The following is a 27,767-nucleotide window of genomic DNA, read 5'->3' on the forward strand; positions in this document are numbered from 1 at the left end:
ACTTTTCTTAGAGGGCTGCGAGTTGGGCTAGTAGGTATGATGCGAGCCTAGAACACCAATCTAGGTGTCTCAATTAGTTTCCTAAAACCTTCAGAGGAGTAGAATACTCGAAGCCTCCTGAAGTACATCTTCGGCTAAGATCTTGGCGGCTATGAGAGCTATCTCTCCCTGCGTGCAGCGAGTTCTTGGTTTCGTAGGGGAGTGCAGACTTCACCATCCCAGACTGCTGATTGATGGAAAAGAAGGTGAATTTGATCTTATCAAGAGTCAGCCCCGAAGAAGTTGCCAAGCAATGGCGAGTGGCGTTTCTAAAAATAAGGGATGACATAGTCTAGACTTGATGCTGCTGGAGCCACGACTCAACTGCTCTCAACATGACCTCAGGTGCCGTCAACAGGCCCATACTATGCATATAGCACAAAAATCCCCATGTCATCGTCTCGTACGACCCGCCAAGGCTGAAAGGGATGATTGACTAGCCGAACGGCCCGCACCTTTTCTATTACCCGTCTGCACCCCACGAGTGGAACTGGTGGATTGACGGCAATTTTAATCAAGCCTGGTCAATTTTAAGTCAGATCAAGAAGGCATACCAAGTTGACCTCTTAAACCTTACTGCGGCTGGGCCCGTGTTAGCCATGCTGCCGAAGAACATATTACTTTGTGTCTACCCGGGCAGTCGCAACAAGCTCAGACCAATGCTACCAAATTGACCCTTGTTTCCCTCTGCTGATTGCACAGTCGCGACCCTTTCTATCGATACGTGGGTCGATTTGTTGATCGAATTAGATTCGATTCTGTTTGGGCCAAACCGGCCGCAATCTGAAAGAGAACGGAGATTCGCAGGGCAAAAAACGGAGGGTACAGGGCAACGTGTACCCCCAGTGCGCCAACCTTAATTTGCACCACCACTCTCGTCGCTTCTACTTACCCACATTGCTTCTGCTTGCCCCTATCGCTTCTTCTACCCTAGTGGTTTGCTACTACTTTCCTCGTTATCGCTTAGGGCGCTCTGGTAAGTCCTTGAGTACTTAAATCTCCTAAGTCTCCTTCTCATAAAGGTCTGTAGGTTAGGGCGTAAAAAGCACTTGGTTGGGGTGGTGTGGGTAGTGAGGTAAGGTTGAATAAAGCCCTCTGATTGGCTGGCGGTACTTCTTGCCCTGTACCCTCCGTTTTTTGCCCTGCGAATCTCCGTTCTCATCTGAAAAGCCAAGTGAGCACACTTTCCTTGTGTACTGTCTATTTTAGACTATTGGCATTCTCTGAATTCCTCTGTTGAGTCGGAACGACAGTGCCAGTGATTGTCCTAAAAGGAGTGTCCTGTTTATATACAGTCATACCTGACTGAGTGAATTGTTAGAGAACGGATATTCGCACAGGAAGAAACGGCTGGTACACAGGTACAAATACCCCCCAGTGCGCCGACCTTAATTTACACCACCCACTCACCATACAAAACTGAAATTTACACTCATTAACTACACATTTCCTCATCAGCCCTCAATTTCTAATCCTCGTATTGTCACTTCTAGTCTAGTGGTTTGTTACTTCTTTCCTCCTAGGTCTCCTTGGGTGAGGTTGGTGAGAGAGTGTTGTTTGGTGGGTAAATTGGCAGGTCTGGGTGGGGGGTAAAAAGCACTTCGTTTGGGTGGTGTGTGTAGTTGTGGGAGGTTGAATAAAGCCCTCTGATTGGCTGTAGCCTAGAAGGAAATATTGTACCTGTGTACTAGCCGTTTTTTTCCTGTGCGAATATCCGTTCTCAATTGTTAATGCGTGAGCGGAGTTGTAAGAGTAGCTTTGATACAAATCTCGAACGCACAGGTCTCCATCTCTTGTCGGCTAAAGTGGTGAGGAAAAGCAGAACCTTGCTTCAGTGCACGTAAGAAATCACCTCTGCGGTCACTGAACCCCGAGACAGGTGGCAACTTGTTCGAAGCCTTGCTGATTGTGTCGCTAGTTCAAGCCCCACGGTAGAGAGATGCGGACCTGGTTCGAAAATTTGTAAAGGCGGCATTCCATGCCAGTGAGTCGCAATTGTAAATGTTTGGGACGCGCATCAGAAAGGACCAGAGACACGTGCCAGAACGAAACTCCAAGGAGATAAGGGAGTCTCGGCTTGTCGGGATCCTCGGGAGCGTGCCAGTGGTTAAATCGCCACGAAGGGCGCTCGGGTTTTTCTTGAGACGCATCCTGTAGTGCACAATCAATGTTGTGTGCTCAGATTGCTCTCTGAGTATCTTGCAGCATTTTGGAAGTCAACGAGTGGTCTAAGATGGTCGTTGTGAGTGGTTGGTGAATGATCACAAGGTTGTGGGGCAATATTGGGTTACTCAAGTGCTCTGAGTCAATTTGAGTGCTAGTAAGGTGATTTAAACGTGCTAATAGAAGTTTGAGAAGGGGACTATAGCCTGTTATTGTACAGGCGTGGATTTTCTGCGTTGATAACTTGATGAAATTGGGATGGCAAGATTGCACATGTATCGGAAGGGTCTGACTTGGATGAGGTGGCGCATTTGCTAGATGTAAGCTGTCTGTTCCTTGGCAGGGACGAAACGACTCCGATCAATCCACTGGCTGTGTCCGAATTGGCAGCTGCGTGAGTGTTGCTGGCCATAAATCAGGTGAGAAAGTCGAAATAGAAGCCATATTTAGTGGTGAAATCCTCTCTGGTTCCGATGGCCCTTGACCGTGAAGATTCACGGGGCAGATATGGTGCTTGCAGGCTAAACCAGGTCTGATATTGTCTCAAAATTCATCTGTCATTACAAGCTGTGGGGTGAAGTCGCCTTGTACACTGATAATGCTAATGTCTGACATGTATATGTGTGTACCTCTAAAGTAGCTTGTATTTCCTGAGCGCGAACATAGCTAGAAAAATTTGTTATGCTAGCCCCTGTCATAGCACTCTGTTTCTCTCCTATGGAGCTATGGGATGGATAGGGTACATGTCAAGCGGCGGTTACCTTGCAGACATGCTTCAGCAAGGGCTCACTCTGTCTGCTGTCTAAAGCTCCCACTACCCTAGGGTAGACAACACATCGCCTTCTTCGGGAAAAGACCACATCAAAGGTGGTCACTAGAACATTCTGAGCAAGCGTCAGTCACAACAGACAGTCTCGAGAATTGTTCGTTTCCACAACGTCCTATGGTGTCCAACTTGCGGTCCACGTTGGATGTTCCACGTTGGATGTTGAGCGCGCTTCCAACGGGTTTTGACTCTTCTTATCCATGAGCCCCGAGTTCCCCGAATCGCGGATTCTGCATTTTCCCCGAGGAGCGTCTCTGCACCAATTCAGCCTTGTGGAACGCTAAGCCGGAAGGAAGGACAAATAAGAAGAGGAGGGCGGTTTACGTTTCGTTTCTAGTATTTAGAAATAAACAATACGGGGGAAGTCGGCTGTCATTCCTCTTTCGGGTTAGGCTCGGAAAGCTTAATGAAGTCGCTTTGTGAGCTGTAGCCATGAGTGCTACTTGACGATGCCGAGCCCCTGAAAGGGACAGGATCTTCCTGGAAATTACAAATTGTAGGCGGCAGCTGTTTGTCAAGCTGCCCAAAAACCTGTTTCTTGTTGCATGGTGCCAGAGAACTCCTGAAGATATGCTCGAGGGCTGGTTCTGCATGTCGCGGTTATAGCGGACCGGAGAATTGTTTGCAGGTTACTAGGCTTCTTTAAGCTACCCGGGTACCTAGATAGTGGTGCTTGTGGTTCTACTACCGAAAGTCACGTTATTCTCCTCTTCTGCCAACAAAGCCAACTCCGTTTGCATTAATCAACTCCACCTGTGAGCGTTGCTCCTTCCAAATTAAGACAGGCTCCATGGTGAGTGGCATTGTTTACGGGCACTGTTGCTTTAAACATTTAGCCATGAACCTTCCCAACGGACTTGTTAACCTAAATAGATGGCTCTTGCTATTTCGAGACGTAAATCGCCGACCAAAATCACCTGGTGCTCGTTCCTTTTTCCATGCCCAGGTGGTTGAGACGTCACAAATCACATTGGGTTTCCGAGTAAAGGAGACGGCTTAGAAAATAGATGGTCTATAAAGGATGCTGGGTGTCCGTTGTTGTACATCTAACGTCACAAGACTCATTTTCTCTTCTCAAGCCTCCGAGATCGAGATCAGTTTCTAACTATCCATCGCTTTCTATCAATATCCTCAAAACCAAACCTTCAATATGAAGTTTCTTCTCGCTATCCTCTCCCTCCTCCCTTCCGCTTTCGCAGCCGATACCTGCGTCGCCGAGTCGGGCTGCGCGGGTTGCGGACAAGTCGCCAGCGCCAGTTTCGTCCAGAGCGGCAACGGGCAGGTAGCGAATGCTCCAGGCTGGGCCACAATGACTGTGTCAGACTCAACTATTGCGCTGGAGAACCTTTCTGGCAGCACTCTGACGGTATGCGTCTACGGCGTCGTCTGCTATTATATCAGCCCGAAGAGCGAGTGTACGGTCGGAGAGCCGAGCAACTTCAACACGCAGCTTGGCCTGCAGGTCTGGCAGCACCCTTAGGCGCAGATGAGGGAGAGAGTTGGAGCAGCGCCGAGGCGAAGTCATTCTTGGGTGAGATTGCAAGGGCAAGTGGGAACTTATGCTTGCACAGGGGATTGCAGACGTGAAGGAGGCGGTTGTAGTTCAAGAGAACCTGGTTCGTCGGAGAATGGCATACATCTCGAGTGCATGGCTATATGTATCAAGAAGGGTTGAGCAGTGGAGGTTTGATATAAGAGCCTGCAACTGTTTGGAAACTTGTCAATCCGTGGCCCAGAACCAAGCGTGCTTATCTTCTGACCAAATGGGATGCCCTGCTTATTGAGATTCTCATATCATGCTAATTTAGCCCGTGGAGTACAAAGCTATCATCCGATAGCTGCCATACTCTTGGGCTTATGGAGTCTATTCACAAAACTTAAAAAGCTATCATGATGTTGTTTAGCAGCTCCGCAGCTCTTACTTTCTTTCAGTTTGGTAATAAGGTGCTATAGACGTGGTAGTATTATAGGCAGATTCGGAAACGCAATCTTGAGCTAATTGTTGAAAACCCGTGCCACCATAGTGTCCGACAGCTTGATGGGCTAGGAATTTCCCTGCCTAGATAGCTCTAGAAATTGTTCCGAGATAATCTCCTTGACCCGGTGAAGAAATGGAAGGCAGATTTTGTATAGTTTCTAAAGAAGGCAGGGTAGAAAGTAGGATGCCAGATGAAGGGAACTGTTGGCACTATCTACGCGGTTGATATTCTTGGGGTGATACAAAGCTAAGAAATGTGGTTATTGACTTGAAGAATGATGTATGGCTGATCAATCTCCGGGGGTGTTTGGGTAGAAGGCTGTGTAGATGAGAACTTGCAGACTGCCGTGGAAGGGGAGTAGCGAGGAGTTAAGAGGATACTGAAAATCCTAGACGTGAACACCTTGAACATGTGAAGTAGGTTAGGAATTGCTCAGGCCACTTATAGTGGGTGAGTTAGATGGGTCTCTTCATCCGAAGGGAAAGGGAAGGGGCTGGGCAGATTTTAAAAGGCACAGCTCATTGCCCGGATCAAGCCTTTCAATTGACTACAAGCCCTGCTCGGTTGTCTGCTACGCGGCTTTAGCCTCTCAAGCGTTGCCCTTCCTCTAACCTACCAAAGAGCAAGATCCTATGGGACAACCTGATGGAGGTCAACCCCCTGTAGGATAACCTCCCAACCTCATATAGGATATATATATATATATATCAACACACCAGGGGTGAGCAAGCTATATGGACTCTGTTACGGTATTATAGGACCTCTTAAAGGTGTGGCGGTGTCATGTTAATAGTGTATGTGAAGTAGGTACCTGGTGGGATATACCTAGGCAGTTTAGATAAAGTAAGACAAATGTTCCAATATGCCGAATTGTGACTCCCAAGGTTGCTGCTATAAGTGGGTAGGTGGTGATGCTAAGCCTAGTTCGACCTGGCCCCTAGTGAAGTTGTGGGAGGCGCGAGTGACGCACATGCACAGCACTCAACCCCACCTTCAAGAGTCGTTGATGGTGGGGCAGGTACACATACCACGGAGGGGAGCAACCCCTCAATAGCCAACACTGTACGGTACATACAACGACTTGCATCAAAGCACAAGCTCCCCCCACCACGCGGCACCAGACCTCTCGACTCGGCGTTTTCTGCTTCGCCTCAAGGACCGTCTCTTCAATTCAACACCACTTGCTACCTAGGTATTGCTATGGCCGACGCCGAGACTGCACCGGCTGAGCCACAAGGTCTGAAGGTGCTGTATTGTGGTGGTATGTTCCTTCATTGCTCGCCCATCGCCCGTGTCGCCGCCTCCGTCCCCTCCATATAATGCCCCCCCCCCCGCCCACAGCTAACATGGCATGCTGTATAGTCTGCACCCTTCCACCAGAGTACTGCGAATATGGAGGCACGGTAAAGAAGTGCCAGGAATGGCTCCAGAAGAACCACAAGGACTTGTACGAAGCAATATGGTCAGCCGGTATGCACGAGAGACCCCTCCCCGACATCTGCTCCTGCCTTCGTCGCACAGCACACACAACAACAGCCACGCTGACCCAGCCACTCTCCCCAACCTGCAGAAGCCCTTGCCGCATCCACAGCCAACCTCTCAGTCGAGGCCCAGAAGCGAGCGGAGAAGGACGCGCTTAAGAAGACGGCCAAGGCCGAGGCCGCCGAGCAGAAGCAGGCCGACAAGCGTGCCGCGAGCGTCGTCACCATCAAGAGGATCGAGCGCAACAAGCGCAAGTACGTCACGTCCGTCTCCGGGCTCGAGGCCTTCGATCTGGAGTTGAAAAAGGTCGCCAAGGAGTTTGGCAAGAAGTTTGCTACGGGCTCCAGCGTGACCAAGACCCCATCGGGCGGCGAGGAAATCGTGGTGCAGGGCGACGTTAGCGACGAGATTGAGGAGTTCCTCAACGAGAAGTACAAGCAGATACCCGAGGACAACATCGAGCTTGTGGAGGATAAGAAGAAGAAGTCGGCGAGCGCTGCCTAGAGCAGCAAGCCAAGGAGATAGCTCGACTACGATGGGGGAGCGGGCACGCTGGGGAGGAAAAGCGGGATTCAACAAGTTCACAATGCACACTCGTGAAGCGTTATCCTGATGAGCATGACAGACGACGGTCTCATGTGTTGCTTGCTGAGAACTCATTACAGGTATTTGAAAAGCAGACCAGACTGCAGCGATAGCCTCAAACAAATTCAATGATGCAATGCCCTCCTGAACGCCCTGCTATTCCAGGTCATCCCATGACTATGAAAAAAAAAATGACTCCTGTGCGGTTACATCCATCTCCCGCCCGAGCATCTCGGTGACCCACTCACTCAACTCCTGTTCCTCAGCACCCTGCCCGTGGCCGTCGAAGCGGGCGTTTTGGCTGATTTTGCTGCCGCGGCTTTCTTGGACGCAGCACCAGCCACGCCCCTCCTGATCGTGCCCATCACGGTCCTCTTCGCAGGCGCGGCCTCTTTTGTCGTGGTCTGAGCCGCTTTTCCTGCCCCCTTCTTGACGACTGTCGACGTGCTGCTCTCGCTAGACTCGCTGATGCCACTAACTCTCCGCGCAGTCTTTGATGTCGCCTCACTTATGGTCGCAGTGGCCGCTGGTTTCCTCCCTCTTGCCGATCCACCGGTGGAACTGGCAGTGGTGGAGGTGGACGCCGCCTGCTTCCGTCCCGCGGCAGCTGTGCGTGTTGATCGAGCCTTCTCTGCGAGGTTGCTGAAGAGATTCGACGAGCTGTGTTGTTTTGAGGGCGATTTCGTGGGCGAAGATGGTCCGGCCACGGTGGCTAGACCAGGTCTGGACAACAACGGCTTGCCACCAGGCGTGGTACGAGGAAGAGTGCGAGTATTTGATGATGCCGGCGACAGGACCCTGGACGCCTTGGCCGAGTCCGCAGGAGGTGCCTGTTTTCGAGTCCTCTTCTTGGGCTGCTCTAGCTCTGCGGGCTCGGTTTCGTTCTCTTTGCCAGTCCCCGATATTTGATCACTTTGCAGGTCAGCGCAGATTCAACTACAAGGGAGGAAGGGAAGGCCATGTACCTAGTTCGCTTAGGTGGCCGACCAGGTCCCCGTTTAGGTGCCGTGGTGGTCTGAGAGGTCGCTTGCGAGATCGGGCGAGCCCCAGGGGTGTCTTTTGCTGGCACTGGAGGTGGACGAGAGACCGAAGATGAGAAAGCGGAAGGGGTGGGCTTCGACATTTGAGGATGCTGACCGTTCTTGTGCTTGTCTGCGAGCTCTCCCATCTTCGACTTCCTCAACGCCATAGGAATGCGATTGACGCGGATCTCGATGCGTGTTCGAAGACCCTGGGCCTGAAGATTGTACTGCGCGCGAAGTTTCCGGGCGCGTTCGGTGACTATTGACGCGTTAGAATCATGCCCGTGGGGTTGGCGGGTGAGAGGCGCGACTACGTACTTTCGAGCTGGAGGTTGTCGATGAGCGCCTGTTTTTGGCCCATTGTGATTCCAGCGGCCTTCCTCTTGCGCGGGCTTTCCTGAGCCGCAGAAGAGCTACCTGCCTCTGTCGCGATCCTTGGTTCCGGCGCGCCATGCGCGTTCTCGATCCGGTCGGCGGCAGATGCAGACTTATCCGACGGCTCCTTTGTGCGCTGAGAGGCTGTCATTCTGTGAGAACCCCAGAAATTTGAGTGGACATTAATGAAACAGCGGAACGAAGTTATGCGGGTTTGGCCGGAATGTTTGTCGTGTTGATGTCAACTGCGGGCTGGGGTTTTAGATGCTGGACTAGGAAACGAGTAAACAAAAGGCGTGGAGCTTAAGGTCAATCAGTCAACCCGCATTGGAGAAGGGACAGGGGAGCTGATGCGCTAAGAGAGCTGTGGGTCCGAGCTTGTCACTGCCTGCCGCTCCTTGACGCCGCCAGGCACCCCCAGGCTGACCTGTACTGACGAATTGATGGTCCAGCTTCCTTCCTCTACGCCGAAACCACATCCTATCACAGCTATCACAGATTCGGCCTTCCCTTGCGCACATCACCTACCTCGACGTCCATCATTGACTTTTGGTCCCATCCGCAGCCGTCTTGCCACCGAGAGACCCCCGACTACCACCCCTCCCCATCATCAGAACCTCGGCGTTGCTCCCCTCGCCGAACACGCAGTCAAGATGGTTCTCGAAGCGGTCATGATCGTTGTCGACAACAGCGAAAGCAGTCGCAACGGAGACTATGCGCCCAACCGATTTGGCGCGCAAAGAGACGCCGTCAACATCCTCTTCCAGTCCATCACGACGAGCAACCCGGAGTCCTCGGTCGGTCTCATGAGCATGGGTGGCAAGGGCCCCGAAGTGCTCAGCACATTGACCACGGAGCAAGGTCGCATTCTCGAGGGCCTGCACAGGACGCAGAAGAAGATCGGCGGGGAGGTCAACCTGGCAACAGGAATCCAAGTGGCTAGTGTATGTGCTGCCCATGTGCCCTGCCCCAGCTTCATCGGGGCTCTCACCGGGAACAAGCTAACCGCAGTCCATTACAGCTCGCACTGAAGCACAGGCAAAACAAGACCCAACGACAACGTATCGTCGCATTCGTCTGCTCGCCCGTCAAAGACTCGGAGAAGACCCTCACGACCCTGGCCAAGAAGCTCAAGAAGGTCAATACCTCGGTGGATTTTGTCTTGTTCGGCGAGCTGGAAGGCAGTGAGACACATGAGAAGCTCAACAAGTTCAACGAGCACGTAAAGTCCGGCGAGGGATCCCATCTCGTCACCATCCCCGCAGGCACCGGTCTCCTGAGCGACCAACTTGTCAGCTCGCCCATCATGCACGGAGAAGGTGCGGCAGGCGGGGCCGGAGCTAGTGGCGAGGGCGGCGGTGACTTTGGGGAGTTCGGCTTCGACCCCAACAACGATCCCGAACTGGCGCTTGCCCTGCGTATGTCCATGGAGGAGGAGCAGGCCCGCAGGGACAGACAAGCCCGAGAGGAAGCGGACGCGGCGCAGAAGGCTTCGCTGGACTCGGTGAAAGAGGAGGACGAGTCATCGAAGCCCCTGCTGGACAAGAATGGCGAGCCGAGTGGGAGCGGGAGTGGGTCAGGTTCCACGGACGACAAGAAGGACGGAGACAAGAGTGGCGATAAGATGGACACCTCTTAGTCTGCTCCCGGTGTTGTCAAAGTGGGCTTTCTTAGAGTACGGGCGCTTAGATCACGAGCCGACCGGCACGAGACGTGGACAGCAGCCAACGAGCTGGCAGATATGGATTATGGTCTGGGAAAGGTCGCATAGTGTCGTTACGACACAAAGCTCAAGACTAGACATGAATGAGAATTAATTCCTGCAGTGGGGGTATTCTGCCTCGGTTTGACCGGTAACAACAAAGTTCATTAATGCCACATATCACAGACTCCACAAACGCCGTTCCCATAGCCCTCGTGGCCTCTCCTATCTAGCCTGACAAGTCACCGGGCATTACCGGTTGTTGATCTCTCTGATGTACGAGTTCAGCTTCCGGTCGAACATCTCACACCGAATGGGCATCTCCAGCTGGTAGAAGGGGTTCTTCATGACGTAGTCCGAGTAAAGCTCGTAGATGCGTCTTGTGGTAACATCCACGTTCGCCTGGGTGTTGTCTGTGAACAAGAGGAATTTGGTGCCGGTCATGGTGTTGAAACACTGCAGGCGGAAGTTCTCGGTCTCCATAACCTCAAGCCCAGACGGAGGTTCCGGCCGGGTGGGGATCCCATTTGCAGATGGAGGAAGCGGTGGCTGCTTGACTGGGTTAAGGCGGGTTGTGATAGCGTGGACACTGTGGCACGGTCAGCGATCGTGCCTCGTGGTGTTCAGGAGCTCAAGCCGTCATACCCGTGGAAGGTTCCTGCTATTACCAGGTAATCGTTGGAGCTGAGCTGGTTGAGCCCGCCCTCCTGAAATGTGCGGTTGAAGATGAGGCCACCTGCCTTGTTGATGATCATGAGTGCGAAAACGGTCCTGGATACCATCAGTAAGTGAGTGAGTGAGTGTGAGGTGTCTTGCAGGATGTTCACATGTTGGGCAAATGGGTCCCCAGCCAGCCCTGAGCACGTAAATGAGGCTTCCGGACACCTGGCTCATGAAAGGGGGGCAATTGTTATCCCAACCTCGAGGTCTAGACTGCTCTTTTGAAGGGGGCTGTTGGCAGGTGGAAAGCTAAGAGGGTCCCTTGAGCAAGTCGGTGATAATGGCTCTATGAATTCATGAGAACAAGCAGATGGTAAGTGAGAGTGATAGCGAGAGTGCCAGCATTGTCAAGACAAGGCAAGTGCTTAGCAAGGTGTATTTCCACGGCCCAGACTCTAGGCGCGGTACCTCTCCCCAGGTACCCGGCATTCACTAACAGCGCGCTAAGTGCTCCCGCATTGAGCCTCAAATTCCCATTTTCCCCAGTCTGCTCTTGCTTCCTCGTCCACGGATGAAAGACAACCATCAACACCCCAAATGCGGCAGTGCTGAAAAAATAAAGGTCAACGCCTCACTAGTCGCCTGTATTCAAGCGTTGCATTAGCGATCAGGCTCCCACCACTTGGGCACCGAGGGTCTCCACCCGCTCCCACCCATCTGCCGACCGACCTTCGACCTCCCTTCCCACTCCATACCGCAATCGAGCTGCTCGCGCTTGCTTGCCGAGCCCGACATACCGGATCGCCCACCATGGAAAAGCATGCCCGAACCCGCCGCCAGCCGACGTCGCGGCCCAAGCCCATGCCGCCGGGAGAGGAGGACGTGAGCACGGACGTGATCCTGGGCGAGTTCCAGGACGTGGACACGCTGACGCTGTCCGAGGCGTCGCTCGTCATCAACGCCCTGGTCGCCAAGCGGCGCAACGACCGCAAGGGCTTCCAGGAGACCGAGATCCTCGCCCAGACCGTCGACTACCTCGACGCATTCGCGCGCTTCAAGCAGAAGGAGAACGTCGAGGCCGTCGAGCGCCTGCTCAGTTCGCACAAGAACCTGAACAAGTTCGAGCGGGCGCAGATCGGTACGGAGCCTTGAGCCAGCCCTTCCTCTTGGACCCCACGCGCCGTGGGACAAGGTGTTGACCAGGGTGTACGCTGTGTGCTGATCCGGTTTCGCCATCTAGGTTCGCTCTGCTGCGACAGCGCTGAGGAGGCCAAGACCCTGATCCCGTCCATCGCGAACAAGATCGACGATGATGTCCTTCAAGACCTGCTCGACCAGATGGCCAAGCTGCAAGGGTGAGCGCATTAGGTATAAGTGGGCTGGCTTGTGACTGTGCTTGAGACGACCTCTAGTCCGGGTTCTGCAGCGTGGGCGGGGGCACATCGTGGACAGAGAAGACCCGGAAGAGCCCGGAGAACCATGGGGGCACTCGCAGGTAGGATGCGAACGCTGTCAGACTCACTACAGCAAAGCAGGGCGGCCTAAGGCAGAAAGCCCGTGGGGCGCGGGCGATGCATGCGACAAAGGTACTAAAAAGAGGGCCACGAATACGGTAAGGAGGGAAAAGAGCAAGCAGCTAGACTGAACGACAGCGAGCTCGGCCTGGGTTTGAAGCATTAGCCGGCGTCATAGGTGAGGGAGGATCAAATCATTTACGGCTGTGTTTCTCCTTGAATTTCTCTTGTCATGTTCTATACCCCCGAGACGAGGTGGGAACGGGAAAGACCAAAATGGACCCTCGATCGATGAGCATCACAAACAAGAATCCATCGCGATATTCAAACTTCACAAATGTGCTGATTTCAGTTCGCAGTGACTTCTGGAATTTGTCAGTGTGCCCTCTCCTTGTCTGTAGAAATTCCTCCAACTTTTATGCAGTCTCATCTTGGTTATGGAACAGTGATTTATCCCTTTCAGACTGTCGTTTACCCAGTTCACTCTTTTGCGACTGACGTCTGGGGACTCTCTCATGCTTGCGCGATACTCGTCAAATGTTCGATAAACGTGGGTATCGTTATTTTTGGAGCTCAATGGCCCGATTAGGTTGGTATTTTGGTTGCCCCGGCTCTTACCACGAGGAGCATTATAGCGACCATTTTGGGCCTCGCCCCTTTCCTCCTTCCAACCACACGCCCTTTGTGAACACCTTACTCCAGGAAATGCTTAAACCCCAGTCTACCAGTCACTACCATGTGTGTACAACGGCGCGCTCACAGGACTTCTCTCCCACCACCCACCAGTCACACAGCCTTCACCCACCCTGATTGCTATTCGAGCCAGGCCGTGAGCCATCCCGACTCCGAGGCGGCGCAGACAGGCCGTAGAACGCCGCCGGGTCCCCCCTAAACAATGCCCACGAGGCGTCCATCTCCGCCGTTGTCCGCCTCTGGGGCACGTCGAAGATCGAGTCCACGGGCGACGACGACCTGCTCATCGGCCGCTGTGCCCTGCCCTGGGCCCTAACTGCCGCCGGCGCGGGTTCCCTGGGGGCGTCGCTCCTGCGCCTCCACACCGTCGGGGCTGGCGCCGCCTCATCGGTGTCCGTCGGGGCCGGCGCGGCCGTCACGATGGGGATATGTCGAGGGCTGGGCCTGCTGTCGCGCACGGCCTGCTGATCTGACAGGCCCGCCTCGGCGAATGACTGCCGCCACGGCCGGGCGGACGTCGGCGCTGGTGGGACTGGCTTGTCTGTGTTGGGCGAGGTCATGATGGGGGAGTTGAATGGCTGTTTCTGTGGCAGGTAGAACGCGGTGGCTCTGTGGCCCATCCTCGGGAGGATTGGATCCTCGTCGCACGGGTCCCTCGTCTGCCGGCGGCGCCAGAGCAGGTGGATCACTAGTACCAGCATGAGGGCGAGGACGGTGAAGCCGACAGTGAGGCCTACTATGAGGCCGACTGGGTTGAATTGTTTTGGAGAGGAGGAGTTCGAGGCGACTGAGGAGGAGCTTGGTGACGAGGATGGAGGCAGTGAGAAGATGGTTGAGACAGTTGCGGTCGTTGTCGTTGTTGGAGAGGACAGATGCGTTGTGGGGATGACAACCGTGACAACCCGAGAAGTCGAGAGGTTCGTGAAAGATGGGGTGTTCGTGGGAAATGATTGTGTTGTTGGCTCTGCAGTTGCTATGGGCACACTGGATGACGTCGAAGATGCTGGCGTATTTTCGAGAGGGCAGGCATTTGGCAGCCCACAAGGATCGGTGGAGCAGCAGCCTATGAAGTTGCTCGCCGCGCAAGCATAGAATCGATAGCCAATTGGACACTCCACGCCCAAGGCTGATGAACTGCGAACAAGCATGGACAAACCCATTGTCGAGTGTGCTACTGGGTGGCGGCGAGGTGGAGGTTCTTGGCGACAACGACGGGAGCACGCGTGATCGTGGAAGGGTCTTATAAGTGAAGCCCCTCAGTAGCTCCCACGGCGGAGAGCTTGGAGCTTGGGAGGGCAGTGCAACAGAGGTTCCAGAGGAGGTCCACGATGACATGCAATCAGCCATGAAGAATCGCGACTTAGTCCCAAAAAAGGAGTGACGAAACCCTAGATATCAGATGCCCGTCCAACTGAGGAGCATCCCAAGACATGTTCGTCCATGGGTCAGTTGCAAAATCAGGCCAAAGCCCGGCTGCCTCATAGATAGCAGAGATGAACGGCCCGAAAGGGCTTGTACATGAGAGGCAGGCAATCGTCAAATTGGGGGCAGTGCTGCTCGATCCCTTGGCACCATATGGCGTATCTCTTACTGAGAGGTTCAGTACGCGGTGTCGGACCCTTCTGTGATCTCTTTTGACAGTCCATCCTTGATCAGACGACAGTCGACTGGGGTGAATAACTCTGGTAGACGTCTTACCCGTCCCTTCGATTCGGGACCGGTCATGTATTTGCCAAAGCTCACTTGTTTCGAGCGCGGAAGATCCGAGCATTCAACGACTGATCTTGGTTGTACACGTCAGTCATCCATCTCGAATCATGTCAACCAGAGATGGAGAGGCGCAGACACGCAGACATGCAGGAGATCTTGCACGGGCACGGCCCTGTCACCACAGTTCTCATTTTGGAAGTGTGTTTAGGCTCATGCCGGTGAAAGGGAGACTAGCTCGCAACTGGCACTCTCAAAAAGGGTATTATCACGAGTCTTATATTCACCCGGGCAGCCAATTGGATACATGATCTGCCCCCCAAGTTCCCACGGTTCGCTGCTGGCTGATGATACGCATGTCGTGGTTTCATTACCCCAGGCCCGGGTCTGCGTCTTTGCTCGGGCCCCGGTCCCTGTGGTCCCCTCCGTCCGGTTGTCAGATCCGATCTAGCGAGCTCCCACATGGGTGAACCATGCCCCACCTTTCAGCCTCACCCCTTCCCTTTCTCGGAATGCCTTGCCGTCACAGTTACATCGCAGGGCCAGTCTTCGAACCAGTGTGACGAGCCGCCCCGAGTCGGACAGCTCGTTCGCCAACTCCCGACATCCCGGCCGGCTCTCATGCGTGTGCTCATGGTATAGTTGGGATGGAGGCCGCTCTAGTATATGATTTCCTGCCAAACTACCCCTGCATACACAGCTGCCGGACTGGGTGAAGAGAAATAAAGTTTCACAGCTTCTGGAGAAGTATCCGTGACCCTGAATTTCCAGTTGCTGGCGGCTTCTTCCCTTGTCGACCCTTCTTCTGCTTCCCTGCCCCTTGCTTCTCGGCATCGTTCCCCGCGTCTTCCTTGGTTACGGGAGTGGTCGCTGCCTTCTCGAGCTCCGCTTTGTTTTTCTTGAGCACCTTTCTGATCTTCTCCTTCTGGGAGAAGCTCTCCGATTCCAGCAGGGCAACGATAACAAAGGAGCTGCGCCCGGTGGACCAAGCCACTATGTGATCCTTGATGACCGGGTAGAGTACGTTCGCGAAGTCCAGAGGAGGCTCTACCAGCTTGATACTCTTGGTTGCCTTGTCAAATCGTCCGCCCTGGATTAATGTCTTGTACATCCTTTCCGCCCAAGCCGTCTGCGCTGGATGAGGGTACGCTGAGGAATACAGCTCTTCAGCGTCTTCCGACGGTGACGGGTCTCCCGCGGCTGCCTCAGCGACTGCCTGCAAGGCCGATGTCTTGTCTCCGACTGCGCCCAGCAGCACGTCTGCCACAAATTGGCAGCCGAAGGAGCTCGACACCAGGTCTTTGGCGGACACCGCGATGGCTTCTAATAAAGCTGGGGACATCGCAGTTACCAGCTCCTTGCGTCGAACCTCAGCATTCTTTTTGCTAGTGGACTGGCGGATCTCGTTGATCTCGTTGAGGATATCCAGGTCTCCTTGATGACTCAGAGGGAACAATGCCTTGGATGTGCCCTCAAAAGGATAAAGGAGGGTGATCCTCGCATTGAGGTCGTTGGCGCCAAAAATGACGTTATGTTTCTCCTCATTCTTGCCCAGTACCTCGGGAAATATCGTCTTGGATGTGAGCACAGTGTCGTCTACAACATCGTAGGCTGTGAGAATAACCCGGTGGCCGAATTGATCGCCAGCCATGGCCTCGTAGGTATCCTTGTAGAGTCGGAGATATTGCTTTCTGTCCTTGGCGTTTCCGTGAGCGAGAAGAAGGCAGGCAAGTCTCGAGCCAGATTTTGTGAATGCCATGTTCTTTAGTAGGTCTCCTGTTTCGTCGTCCTTGATCTTCTGGGTGAACTCCGTTTGCTCCTCACTGCCAGCCTTCAGGTTCAAGAAGCATTGCAGCATAGCGTCGTGAAGCATGGTGAAGCCGTTCATCTTTTTCTGGATCAGCTGGTCGATCATGCCCAGGAGGTGCTTGATGATGGGACCGCGTTTTTCGGGGTTCTCCTCCAGGATCTGAGCCAGCTCGGCCGTTTCGGTCTTGTCGCCGTCCTTCCTGAACAGGGAGAACTCAGGGCCGTACCACTCGCGCAGGATGATCGCCTTTTGCTCCTTGGTCGCAACACCACGGTAGATGTCGTCGAGAATCCAGCCTGCCTCGGGGTGGTTGATGAGCTTCCTGATTTTGCCGTAGAACTCAGGAATGATCATGTCCCGGATCTCTGGGTCGTTCTGGACCAGCATCTTGCCAATGAGGAATTTGGCATATCTGCTCTCGGCCAGCTGGGCGTAAGTACCCTGGAGCTCTTGCGTGATCACCTTTCGTTGTTCCGTCTTTGCGTATTTGAGTGCAGTCTGGACAGCCCGTACGGCGTCATGCTTGAGGACGAAGTCCTTGACGCGGCCGGTGATGATTTGGAACAACTCGTCGACCAATTGCTGCCTCTCCTCCTTTGGCACGTGGGACTTTCGCCGTAGTCGCTCCCAGATCTTCTTGGCCCTCTGCAGCTCATCTGCAAGAGGGCGGGCAGCCTTTCGCTCCTTGGCCAGCTGCTTCTGCTTGATGTGCGATTCTCTCGAGGTTTCGCCACCTGTCATGAATTCATTAACAACAGGAGACACAGGCACAAGGCGTCAAGATAAGGCCTACTTCGCTCGTGCTTCTTTTCTGTCACGTCGTTGTCTCCGGTTTTCTCTGCCCCTTTGGTCTGTTTCGCCTTCTTCTTTGCAGGAAGCTCGGCGCCGCCGTCCTCTCCATCGGACGAGTCGTCATCGCTGCCGTCGTCCGAAGCGTCTTCGTTCCTGAAGAGTTTCCGTGTTGAGTCAGGACGTTCCTTCTTCACTTCGAACTTCTTGACTTTCTTCTCAGGGGCCTCGACCGCGGCCTTGCGTTTGTCGCCAGCTTTTGCGCTTTTGGTGGCCATTGTTGTGTGCCGGTGTGGGTTACTTAGGCGGGTAACCGAGATGGTAAAGTTGTCGAAGGCTATAGGTAGATGGAAATTTTCTAGGGAGATGGCGATTCTGCCGTCGAGACCCTTGTTCGACAAATTTAGGCGGTGTGCTTATCAAACCCAAAGCCCCTCGATAACGCCCGGCCAGAACCCCACCACCGACCGCACGTCGTCAAGTCAACCCGGGCTCGTTAACTTACCTAGGTATCGTTGTTGCAAGGCTTGAGTGCAAACCATTTGACGTGCCACAGTCTGCCTCCCCTGGTCTCTCCGACCAAACCCGCGAAATGGGTCGCGAAGAGCAGATAGAGGAACGCGAGGTGCTCGACTCAATTTTCCCGGATGAGATCACAGGTAACAATCATGTCTCCATGGCTGCGCCGGCGAAAGTCCATATGTGCTGACCTGATCTCCTAGACATTTCCGAGACACAGTACCGTATAACAATAACGCTCGACATACCTGATGACGAAGAAAACGAGCAGCCCGTGATAGCACTCACGGTGCGATATCCGGAGGACTACCCAGACACAGCCCCGTACCTCGATCTCTCCAATGAAGACGGCGAGAACAAGCACCCGCTGTTCAACATCGCAGAATCAAAGGAAGAGCTTCTGAAGAGCTTGGAGCCAGTGATAGAAGAGAATCTCGGTATGGCGATGGTGTTCACACTTGTCACGTCACTGAAGGAGGAGGCGGAGCAGATAGCCATAAGGGCAAGAGAAGCTGCAGTCAAGGCCCACGAGGAGGCGGTCTTGGAGGCCGAAAGGAAGGAGAATGAGAAGTTTCAGGGCACGGCAGTGACGAGGGAGTCATTCCTCAGCTGGAGGGAGGGCTTCCTGAAGGAGATGGAGGAGAAGAGGCAGAAAGAGGAAGAGGAGAGACTGGCCGAGATGAAGAAGGCCAAGATAAAAGAGCCCACCAAGATGACAGGAAGGCAACTCTGGGAGAGTGGCCTTGCAAAGGGCGAGGAGATAGAGGATGGAGATGATGATGCGCCAGCAGAGGATATGGCCAAGCTGAAAGTATCAGCCTCATGACGGAAATGACACTTCAGTGAGTTCTCTGCTTGCCACCGTTGCTTTGCTGCCATCCTTTGATCGGGAGTTGTCTCTTCATGCTGTCGTTACCCTTTTGTGCGCATTGATTTCTGTTTAAACCTGGAAGATTTGGCTTTCTGCGTAATTCTTGCAAGAGGGCTCACATATATGCAAGGAAGGATGTTGAAGATGGCCCTCCAATGTCGCACACACATAACGAACCCCCAAGGCTGGCGTCGCTTTACGAATCTTCAGCAAGAACGCAAGAGCAAGGGGTAATGCTGGAAGGTGGCCAGGACGGAGAGAAAGAGAGAGCAGGGTAGCTGGGCATTGGGTGCCGAGGCCCTCAGTGTCCCCATGTCCCTTGGTGTCCTCTTGGTGTCCCCAAGTGCCGTGTCCGGCGGCTGGGGACCGCATTCACTAGAGGCCAACTCGAGCTTCATCCAAGCTTATAGTCCAGCACAACTCCCCATTGCCACGAGCGAGGTAGCATAGTCGGGGCAGTTGGCCGAGTGGTAACACCGCTGACAAAAAAATTAAAGAAACTATGCATTCATCCATCGACCTCCATACACAGTGCCAACCGCACCATGCCCTAGGTTGGATTACACTGAAAACAAATAGTCAACTCGAAAGAGGACCGCGCTGTAGCAGCTGGCAGGGCGTACCAACTTTTTTTTGGTCCTGCTTCTCTTGTTGGGCTCTCGCATTGCGCCATCCTCACAATGTGGCGATGCACTCCTCCCTTTCGCCTCGGGGGTCGACGTTCAATCCTTGCCTGAACCTAGACTTTTTTATTTTTTGTTTTGTTGTTGACAAGTCAGTGAAATCACTAATACCTCAACTGCAGTGTAATACAACCAAGTGTTTGTCTCCGTTTCCAACCTCACAGTCTCTCGTAAGACAAACTTATAAGCTCCCACAAGACAACCTCCCAGCCTCCAGATAACAATCTCCTAGAAGACAGTACTTTTAGTGTGTTACACGCTCTGCCAACCATTCCACCCTGGACAACAAAGCAACTCCATTACACCACAAGGCACCTGTATTTCCTTCCCGAAGCTACCATGAAGCCCCTAACTGAGACAGCTCTGAAGCCCTTGTTTTGGTGGAACCTCACGCAAAAATGGTACATTTCTCTCATGCTATGATGCCCATAGCGAACATTTCGAATGTCAGGGCAATTTTTGAGACAAGGCAACATGTCGAGTAAGCCATGATTGCAATGGCCAGTCATTCAACGTTAAGTGAATTGCCAGGATCTTGCACACCAATCACAGTATACATGAGGCGCTGCTTTCCAATTCGAGTGGTCTAAAAGCGTCCGCCAGCCAATGTCAGTGTTCTTGCTTTGATATCCATGTGTGGTATTGCCGATCAAGCCTGGTCCATGTCCTCGTCACCGTCTTCATCAACATCCTCCCAGCCAGCTCCGTCTTCACCGTCATCGTCATCGTCATCGTCCGGAAGGTCGCCCACCTCCGCATTCACCGTGGCGAGCAGCTCCTTGGCGTGCTCTCCTAGCCTCTCGTCCTCGTATTCCTGTGCCTCGAACAGCAGGAGACATTGTGACAGCCACTGCCGTGCTCTGACCCACTCCTTCTTCCAGCCGTCCTTCGGCTCTGCGCTCTTGTCGCCGTTCTGTGCACTGTTCGCTTCTAATTTGCCCTTCTCGCCCAGTGTGTAATGTGCCATTCCGCCGAGATACCAAGCCTCCACACTCCCGTCGTCGTCCAAGACCAGCCTGTCGCACACCTGCACCGCTTTTTGTTGCAAGTCGCACTCGATCAGCAGCCTCGTCAGGCTCACTCTGGATGGGAAAGGAGGCACTCCAGGGTCCTCGGGCTCCAGATCCGTCCATAGCGCCATGCTCCTCTCCAGCGCCGCCACCGCGTCGTCCCTCCTGCTCTGGCTGACTCTGACGTTCGCGACCGTCTGCCACGCGTCGGGCAGCTCGGGCGCCAGCATCGTCGCCTCGGTGATGAGCGCTTCGCACCGCGCCTCGGCGTCCTCTTCCCACGACAGGTCCGTCATGTACACCTCCGCGACGGCACAAAGAGTCTCGGAGAGCTTCTTCTTCTTTTCCGAAACGGCGTCCTCGATCTCCTTCACCGCCGTGCCATGCGCGCTCCCCTTCCGCCGCGCCTCGTCCGCCGCAGCGCCCAGCACCTGTATCTGCGCCCGGAGGCACGCCGCCGCCCGCTCGAACCAGCTCACCGAGTCGGCACCGCCATCCTCCGACAGCTGCGCCAGCCAGTTGAACTTCTCGGGCCCGCCGCCCAGCTCCTCGGACAGCGACCCGTCCTCGTCCAGCCGCGCCGCCTCGAGGAAGTGCGACCGCGCCGTGTCGATCTCGCCCAGCTCCACGTTGATCTCGCCCAGGAGCATATGCGCCGCGCAAGTGCGCGCGTCGTCGTTCTCGAGGGCGGCGTCGAGGGCGGCGCGCGCCGTGGTTACCGCGCCTGTCGCATCGCCCTGCTCGAGGAGTGCCGTCGCTTCGGCGAGTAGTTGTTTGGCTGGTTTTGTGGACGCTGCAGATGACTTTTTGGTGTGGCTTCGGTTCTTGGCTTTTGCCTTCTTGGATGGTCTCGTGGGCGCCATTTTGGACTTTGGATTGGTGGAAAAGGTTCCAGATTGTCGAATGCGAACACCAGTTGCTTTACCATTAGTTTGGGAAACTTTTTTGGTCCCAGATGCAATCAGCGATAAGATAAGAGCTCAACAGCCAGGGCACCCTTGCTCCATGATTTAGTCTGCAGGGGGCAGAAATTCTTTGGGTCGATTCTAGGAGCATTAATGTTGCCTGCAATTTCAGACGCCTGATATAATTAGTAGAGAACAGTTTGCGCACTAAACCTCTGATTCATGCCGTCTCTTCGGGGCCTCTCTTGTAGTCTCTTACTTTAGGGCCTCAAAACTTCCACAAGCGGCTCAGGCTGTCAACATCTCTCATAGTAGTGGATGCATGCATATAAGCGTTTGCTCGTAAATAGCAAAAAGAGCCGCGCACAAATGTGCAAAATAAATGTCCTCGGATACGGGGAATCGAACCCCGAGCTGGTGAGTGAGAGTCACCGATGTTAACCATTACACCATATCCGACTACGGTGTGAGGACCTGTTGATGACTTCCCTCCCCGCTGCGCGACTTATAATCCACCTCACCATGGCCAGATGCTTAGGTTTAAAATTTTGACCTGATCTAGCACCCTTGAATAAGGCGCTGTACTTTTGTATCATCTAAGTCTACTATGTAGTAGTGATGCCAGCGTGACGCTCAATACCAATGCCTGGGTCAAAGCTTGCTGCGCCTGACCTCCAGTTCATACTTTTCAAATTTCAAAGTGACTACGAACCCATTTACCATTATCCTGACGATGCGACCCGGTTATTGCTGTGTTCCCAGTCAACCCTTCCACCCCCACTAAGATGGCTTCAGGGCTTCCCAGCCTCCAACAGCGGCGCCGTCGTCACCTAGCAGATCCACCACAGGACTCCGGCCATTCAGAACAGGCTTCTTTGGAGCAGGTATAGGTGGTGATCGACCTGACGAGCTGGTCGGTGAAGGTGTGCCCGATCCTACCGGCTTCCTCGGCGGAATTGTTGGGCGGCCGTCCTTTGACAGTCCAACCAGGCCTACAGCGCCAGGCGGAGCCCAACCAGGTGCTGCATTTGCTACAGAAGCAGTGCCCGCCCGACGAGGCGGAGGCATTGGCGGTTGCTCCTGATTGCGGTTGTAAGTCTCCCTTGCCGACGCAGTGCGGTGCAGACTGTCACGTATCGCTGCGCGGGACACATTCTGCACGCTGCTCGAGGGCCGTCGGGGCGGTATGGGCTTGGCTTTGGTTTCAGTAGAGGGCGAGGTCTCTGAGTCTAGCCCAGTCGGTGAGGTAGAGAGAAGGTGTGCTGGTTTCCTGGCAACCGGCGGCGGGCCTTTAGCTGTCTTCTGTGAAGACGCAGAGATTATCGAAGCGGATCGGGGAGGTGGTGGCACCGGCGCCTGTCTCCTCACTTGATTGGTGATACCAGGAACAGGAGTCTGATTAGGTGGCGGAGGAAATGACGGCGTCTGGGTCAACGGCTTTCTAGCCGGTGGAGGTAATGGTGGTGTGGCTAACTTCTTGAATTGTAGTGGGTGCTGTTCTTCGTTTAGGGCAATTCTTCCTACTTTTGCGGGTAGGGCTGATGGGTCGTAAGGAGGGGGCAGTTTCCTCTGCGGAGGGGTGCTCGAAACAGAAGAAGCCAGCAAGGTAGAGTGGTTGATATGTTCGTAGGGCGACGTAGATATACTGGAAAAGGATGACAGCCTGGAGTCCGCGCGCGGAACTGTGACCCAGTCGGGCTCGTCCGATGGTACAAATGGGTTCGGGTGTCGGCTGGGATTTAGAATCGTCGACGTCGAGCCATCCATGGCTTTTGGAGGCGTGATTGAGGACTGTGCGAGTTTGCCGTTGTCCAGCCACCATTTCTGGCGATCAGAACTGGCTGGAGGAAGTCCAGGTTCTATAGCATCGTAGCCAATGAGGTCCTCATCTTCTGTATCTTCGGTATTGACATTTGCCGTGGCATCCCCCACCTCTGCCTTTCTTTTAAGGTAGATCTCACGGCTGATCTTATCTCGATGCGGCTCGTCAATGATGCTCACGTTGCAGTCGAAGAGGGCATAAACCGGCCGGTGATCCGAGAATCTGAGTGGTGCACAATTGTATGCCAGCTGCCGGAGGTTGGGGCCCTTGCGCAGGATGCGATCCGTCCACGCTGGGATACGAGCCTTTTCAGAGGAGTCATATGTATCCGTCCCAATGTCGAATTTGTATGTAGGCATGAACGTGATCCTTGCTTCCGAGTAAAAGGGAAATGATAGGCCAGCCACCATTTGGAGGTTCAGCTGGTCATTTTCGTAGAGTCGCTCCAAGTCGCGCCTTTGAACCAGTTCCATAGCTGTCTCCCATCCTAATCCAACTCGATAATTGAAATCACCGAGCCAGATGACGGTGTCTTTTCATCTCTGTTAGCCCTGTGATCTTCAAAATGACCGGCCTATCCATCTTACCGTGATCTTCGATGCTCCTGTTACGTTGGAACCGCAGTCCGTTGCTTATCGTGGCGTAGTCCTTGTTCCTCTCGTCGTAATTGGCAAAGCCGGCCGCCAAGTGAGCAGTGACGAAACATATTTGAGTGTTCGCGTAATCCAGCCTGATGGCTACTGCCCCTTTGTTGCCAGCCATGCCGGACATTCCTGTCTTCTTCACAGAGCCCTCGACGTTCTTGATGTTGGAGAGGACGGACTGTCTCACAAATATGCACAATGCCGCACCAACAAGCTGTCCACTTCGCAATACAACATATTTCTCGCCGCCGATTTTTTGAGCTCGGGTATTCAGACATGCCCGCACAGCTTGCTCCCAGAGTTGCTTCCTAGTGGGATCGCTGTTCATGATTTGCTGAGGGCTCAGCTCCACAATCTCTTGGAACCCAACCACAACGATCTCAGGTTGTGTGTCCCCAATCTCTTCCGGGCAGAGCCACGCAGACAGGTCCTCATCGATGCCGTTAGTGCGTCCGTTGAGGTTGAATGTGCCGACCAAGCTGTTGTCGGTCAGTATATCGCCATAAGCATGAGAACAACGACGACTAACATTCTGATGTTCTCCGTCGAAGAGAACTGTGCACTCCGCTTGTTGAGCTCGGCGTTGACGTAGTCGTTGATGGGGTCGTAAAGGGATACAGGTGACTGGCCCACGAGCCTGCCCAACAACGTGTCGATGGTATTTTGCCGCTGCTTATCTGTGAAATTGTTGATATACAACCTGGTTGCTGACTTCCGCGCATCAGCTATGGCACCAGCCAAAGACATCTTCCCATGCCGGGTAAAGGAGGACTTCAGAGCTCCAGTGCCAGCGTAAATCCGTGACAGCGCGTCACCATTGTCGGCCCACAGGTTCGAATGTCTCATCCAGAAGTCCGAGGAGGCATGCTCTCCGCGGTGGCCGAGGAACGACTCGACAGCCATTTGGGACACGAGGGTTTGTATCAGATTCGTGCGGTCAAGGCAGTCGAGACAATTTGTTCTGAAGACGCCTTCCTGTTGGAGCACAACCACATAGCGCCGATTAACGTGAGCTGTTCCATTCACGGTCTCACCCGGGGAATCTGTCTCCTCGGCGAGGTAGTAGGCAAAGCCATCTGCTGAGCCCTCAATGTACCGGCGTATTCCCCTAGCGGCCTCATAGCCCGTCGGCCCCTTGGTTTCGGCATGAAAGTCGTATTCCGTCGCCCTCAGGAGTGCGTGCTCATTGGAACGCTTTTCACCCGTGCGACTCAGAGGGCAATGCATTATGCCATTACGGTAGAGCTGGCTGAGCTCGACTTCGCCGGGCTTCGACTCGCTCAGCAGATTGACGACATGGACAGCGCCGTAATTGTGCTCGAGGTCTTGAAAATGCTTATTAAAAGCCGGCTGGGTGCCGTCAGGTGATCTCGTTATGGTGATCTTCTGCTGACCGGGCAGCAGCCCAGCAGCCTGCTCCCAGAACACAGGCACAGAACCGCGAACCTGCGCGTACGAGAACAGGACACCCGACGGGCTCCAATAAATCGTCTCTGTCTCCACAAAGTTGGCCACATTTCCATCGTCGTCTATGCCTCTCGAGTTGAAGCGGGTTCCAGCTCGAAGGCATGAAAGGCGTGATATTACAGTTAAATAGGACGGCATGCCCGACCTTGCGGGCTTCAAAGGCGCCACTAGTTGAGGGATGTTGATTGTCAGGCAAAATCCCCTGATAGCCGAAGTCAAAATTCGTGATGCGTCAAGAGTCTCCCTTTCGTGAGGCATCAGCCGCGATCGAAACTGTACGAGAGGACTGATCATGTACGAGTTCCACAGGAAGCCCTCATCAAAATTGTCGATGTCGAATGTATTCGCATCCGCAGGCCTGTCCTGCAGCCGGTTGGTCAGGTCGAAATCGGTGCTGTAGTAGAAGCTCCCATTGCTCAGGAGCTTCTGTACATCGACGCAAGGGTGTTCGACGCCTTCCCTCCTGGTGAGCGGCTGCCCGTACGTGGCTGCGGCATCCGACATCTCAAGCTCGTAGGGGTCGATGGCTGTGAACACATCGTCGTACTCGGAGGTGTTGAGGCCGTAGAACTCGACGGCCAGGATCCGTTCGATGGTCTCTCCGGGACGCAAGGTGGAGACGCGCGATGCGTGTGTAATGACGCAGAGGAAGACATCGCGGCCGACGGATATCAGCCCAAGTGTCCCATATATCGGCCGTGGTGTCAGGGGTCGGTAGTCGCTCAAGGTGTTCTTGGTAATCTGGGTGAATTCGACCATGCATTTCGAGGCAACGCCGTCGGTTGCGCTCATGCCGGTGCCGGCGCGGGGCCGAGCAGAAGGGATGGAGGAGAGGGAGCCATTGGCGATGGATTCGCTGGTGGTGGGGCTGTGACGGAAGATGAGGGCGTGGTCGTTGGAGACAATGGCAATGGCTCGGTGAGGGTATTCGCGGATCAGGAGCGAGCTCGACTTCTCAGGGGAGGGCGCCTGGCCGCTCCAGAGGGCCGAGTTGGGATAATTGGGATCCATGCCCGTACGGCAGTCGGCGGTTGGGAGGGCTTCAGCTTGATTCCGCCGCCAGTCTTGTAGACGGGACAGGTTACGTTATGCCAGGGGGCTGCCACATGTCCTGCCAGGCGAGGTGCCGTGATCAAAGGAGAGGCACGGCAAGGAGGGGCTAGAGGTGGAATTGGGGTTTGGCAGCTAGAGGCAAGAGGAACAGGTGGGCACTGCAGGATGGTATGGCAGGCCAGAGGTGAAAATCTCGGAAGCGACGACCGTGTCAGCTACCAGCGGCACTAACGAAGTTGCAGATGCAGATGCAGACGCAAGTTCCGAGCTTCCAAGCAGTGAATCACTGATGGCCAGTCGTTCGTTGGCCATTGGCGGTACTGCCCAAACCACTGCCCAAACCACCCGAGGGCTGCTATGACGCTGCCAGGCCCGAGCGTTCAGCCCTGTGGAGCCTGTTCCGAGGTCTTGGAAGGGACAGGGGCTAAAGGGGCAGGGTGCGGTTTGACAACCCATCAACCCTCGAGTGTCTTGGGTTGTGCCGTGTTCCTTTGGACATCTACTCCCTGCCTGCAACCAGTCCAACATTCCAACAGGTGCCCTGTCCCAGCTGTCCAGGTTTTTGTTTTTCCCCCGAAGATAAAGACAGGTTTCTTCCGTCATTGCGGGAAGAGGACTTCTGGTGGTAACCTTGGAGCAAGAGCCCCAAAGCAAGGTCCTGGACATGGCAGTCCACAGAGCAGTGTTAAATATTGTTTTCCAGGCCATGCATGTTGAGTGGGGGTTTTCATAGCCTGGTCTGACCCTTCAGTTTGTCAAGATTGAATCACAAGATTGTGTCTGAAATTCAACGCTCTCATAAAGAGTTGTCCCATGGAAGATAATTGCGAAACAAGTTGTCCAATAGGGGGTTGCTCTATAGGGGTTTATAGGATGTTTCCCGATAGGCGGCTGTACATTGGAGGGTTCCCCTACAGGTCAAGTCACATGTGAGGCATCACTATTGTGCATATCTGGTGTTCACACATTGAAGGCCTCAGGTGCAGTGCAGTATTGCAGCTTTCATGCATGCTTCTTCTCGAAAGAGTGACATAAGACATTTGTCTCCATTTCTGCTCTGTCAAGGCGACGGCGATGCTGTTGCAGGCCACTGTCAGCATTAACAGGAAAAGGGTGGGATCAAGGGAAAGTAGGCCACTTGGCTGAAAACAAGTCATGCTGGAGAACCAGAAATAAAGAAGGGTGAAGAGATGAGGAGCTTCAGATTTGGTACGTAGGGTGAGATCATACACGCCAAGGGCGGTGTTCATCCTCTTCCTATCATGTTTGTTTTGTGTAAATCATCACAAGCTCATGATTGTGGAAGGAGAGGAAGGAGAGGGCACGTCCAAAAAGTTGCTGGTTAGAGTTTTCGTGGTTCTGGTCCAGTATCTTACGTAAGACGCACCAGACCAATCAAGTGCAGCTAAGTCGACAGGCATTCGGGCATGATGTACAGTAGCACCGA

The 27,767-nt window shown here is 54.0% G+C and overlaps 11 protein-coding genes across 11 annotated transcripts; 5 read left to right on the top strand and 6 right to left on the bottom strand.

Moving 5' to 3' along the window:
* The first annotated feature begins 3,780 nt into the window (after positions 1-3,780).
* KVR01_004846 (uncharacterized protein) lies at positions 3,781-4,904 on the top strand. The gene is made up of 2 exons (XM_044786558.1): positions 3,781-3,821; positions 3,902-4,904. Exon 2 carries the CDS (start codon positions 4,179-4,181, stop codon positions 4,506-4,508), a length of 330 nt encoding a protein of 109 aa, XP_044645291.1. The 5' UTR covers positions 3,781-3,821; positions 3,902-4,178; the 3' UTR covers positions 4,509-4,904.
* Positions 4,905-6,207: 1,303 nt separating this feature from the next.
* KVR01_005268 (uncharacterized protein) lies at positions 6,208-6,993 on the top strand (the record flags this gene model as incomplete). The annotated part of the gene is made up of 3 exons (XM_044790467.1): positions 6,208-6,268; positions 6,370-6,477; positions 6,578-6,993. The coding sequence occupies 3 exons, from the start codon at positions 6,208-6,210 to the stop codon at positions 6,991-6,993; spliced, it is 585 nt and encodes a 194-aa protein (XP_044645713.1).
* A 329-nt stretch (positions 6,994-7,322) lies between these two features.
* Positions 7,323-8,622, bottom strand: KVR01_005279 (uncharacterized protein; the record flags this gene model as incomplete). Its single annotated transcript, XM_044783072.1, has 4 exons — positions 7,323-7,986; positions 8,040-8,142; positions 8,212-8,355; positions 8,415-8,622. 4 exons carry the CDS (start codon positions 8,620-8,622, stop codon positions 7,323-7,325), a joined length of 1,119 nt encoding a protein of 372 aa, XP_044645724.1.
* Positions 8,623-9,124: 502 nt separating this feature from the next.
* KVR01_005302 (proteasome regulatory particle base subunit RPN10) lies at positions 9,125-10,110 on the top strand (the record flags this gene model as incomplete). The annotated part of the gene is made up of 2 exons (XM_044786069.1): positions 9,125-9,415; positions 9,493-10,110. 2 exons carry the CDS (start codon positions 9,125-9,127, stop codon positions 10,108-10,110), a joined length of 909 nt encoding a protein of 302 aa, XP_044645747.1.
* Positions 10,111-10,425: 315 nt separating this feature from the next.
* KVR01_004999 (TRAPP subunit TRS23) lies at positions 10,426-10,928 on the bottom strand (the record flags this gene model as incomplete). Its single annotated transcript, XM_044789377.1, has 2 exons — positions 10,426-10,762; positions 10,819-10,928. 2 exons carry the CDS (start codon positions 10,926-10,928, stop codon positions 10,426-10,428), a joined length of 447 nt encoding a protein of 148 aa, XP_044645444.1.
* Positions 10,929-11,315: 387 nt separating this feature from the next.
* On the top strand, positions 11,316-14,427 carry KVR01_005719 (DNA-directed RNA polymerase II subunit RPB4). Its single transcript, XM_044786881.1, has 2 exons — positions 11,316-11,971; positions 12,074-14,427. The coding sequence occupies exons 1-2, from the start codon at positions 11,644-11,646 to the stop codon at positions 12,190-12,192; spliced, it is 447 nt and encodes a 148-aa protein (XP_044646164.1). The 5' UTR covers positions 11,316-11,643; the 3' UTR covers positions 12,193-14,427.
* Positions 13,145-14,200, bottom strand: KVR01_005345 (uncharacterized protein; the record flags this gene model as incomplete). The annotated part of the gene is made up of 1 exon (XM_044789865.1): positions 13,145-14,200. The coding sequence occupies one exon, from the start codon at positions 14,198-14,200 to the stop codon at positions 13,145-13,147; it is 1,056 nt and encodes a 351-aa protein (XP_044645790.1).
* Positions 14,428-14,969: 542 nt separating the features above from the next.
* KVR01_005441 (uncharacterized protein) lies at positions 14,970-17,792 on the bottom strand. Its single transcript, XM_044789982.1, has 2 exons — positions 17,351-17,792; positions 14,970-17,291 (listed from the first exon to the last, which is right to left on the bottom strand). Exons 1-2 carry the CDS (start codon positions 17,622-17,624, stop codon positions 15,478-15,480), a joined length of 2,088 nt encoding a protein of 695 aa, XP_044645886.1. The 5' UTR covers positions 17,625-17,792; the 3' UTR covers positions 14,970-15,477.
* Positions 17,793-17,803: 11 nt separating this feature from the next.
* KVR01_005588 (uncharacterized protein) lies at positions 17,804-19,619 on the top strand. Its single transcript, XM_044788753.1, has 3 exons — positions 17,804-18,005; positions 18,069-18,707; positions 18,871-19,619. Exons 1-2 carry the CDS (start codon positions 17,939-17,941, stop codon positions 18,689-18,691), a joined length of 690 nt encoding a protein of 229 aa, XP_044646033.1. The 5' UTR covers positions 17,804-17,938; the 3' UTR covers positions 18,692-18,707; positions 18,871-19,619.
* A 449-nt stretch (positions 19,620-20,068) lies between these two features.
* On the bottom strand, positions 20,069-21,292 carry KVR01_005245 (uncharacterized protein; the record flags this gene model as incomplete). Its single annotated transcript, XM_044792882.1, has 1 exon — positions 20,069-21,292. The coding sequence occupies one exon, from the start codon at positions 21,290-21,292 to the stop codon at positions 20,069-20,071; it is 1,224 nt and encodes a 407-aa protein (XP_044645690.1).
* An 822-nt stretch (positions 21,293-22,114) lies between these two features.
* On the bottom strand, positions 22,115-26,278 carry KVR01_005243 (uncharacterized protein; the record flags this gene model as incomplete). The annotated part of the gene is made up of 3 exons (XM_044787812.1): positions 22,115-23,688; positions 23,744-24,279; positions 24,330-26,278. 3 exons carry the CDS (start codon positions 26,276-26,278, stop codon positions 22,115-22,117), a joined length of 4,059 nt encoding a protein of 1,352 aa, XP_044645688.1.
* Between the last annotated feature and the right edge of the window lie 1,489 nt (positions 26,279-27,767).

The sequence above is a fragment of the Diaporthe batatas genome, assembly GCF_019321695.1.
Source record: "Diaporthe batatas strain CRI 302-4 chromosome Unknown Contig00005, whole genome shotgun sequence".
Lineage (NCBI taxonomy): Eukaryota > Fungi > Ascomycota > Sordariomycetes > Diaporthales > Diaporthaceae > Diaporthe > Diaporthe batatas.

Excerpts from the sequence above, each read along its gene's own strand:
- KVR01_005441 (XM_044789982.1), bottom strand. The coding sequence starts at position 17,624 with ATGGCCACCAAAAGCGCAAAAGCTGGCGACAAACGCAAGGCCGCGGTC. Across the intron at positions 17,292-17,350 it reads AGAAAAGAAGCACGAGCGAA|GTGGCGAAACCTCGAGAGAA; the intron begins GTAGGCCTTATC and ends AATTCATGACAG.
- KVR01_005719 (XM_044786881.1), top strand. The coding sequence starts at position 11,644 with ATGGAAAAGCATGCCCGAACCCGCCGCCAGCCGACGTCGCGGCCCAAG. Across the intron at positions 11,972-12,073 it reads GTTCGAGCGGGCGCAGATCG|GTTCGCTCTGCTGCGACAGC; the intron begins GTACGGAGCCTT and ends TTCGCCATCTAG.
- KVR01_004846 (XM_044786558.1), top strand. The coding sequence starts at position 4,179 with ATGAAGTTTCTTCTCGCTATCCTCTCCCTCCTCCCTTCCGCTTTCGCA.
- KVR01_005588 (XM_044788753.1), top strand. The coding sequence starts at position 17,939 with ATGGGTCGCGAAGAGCAGATAGAGGAACGCGAGGTGCTCGACTCAATT. Across the intron at positions 18,006-18,068 it reads TTTCCCGGATGAGATCACAG|ACATTTCCGAGACACAGTAC; the intron begins GTAACAATCATG and ends CTGATCTCCTAG.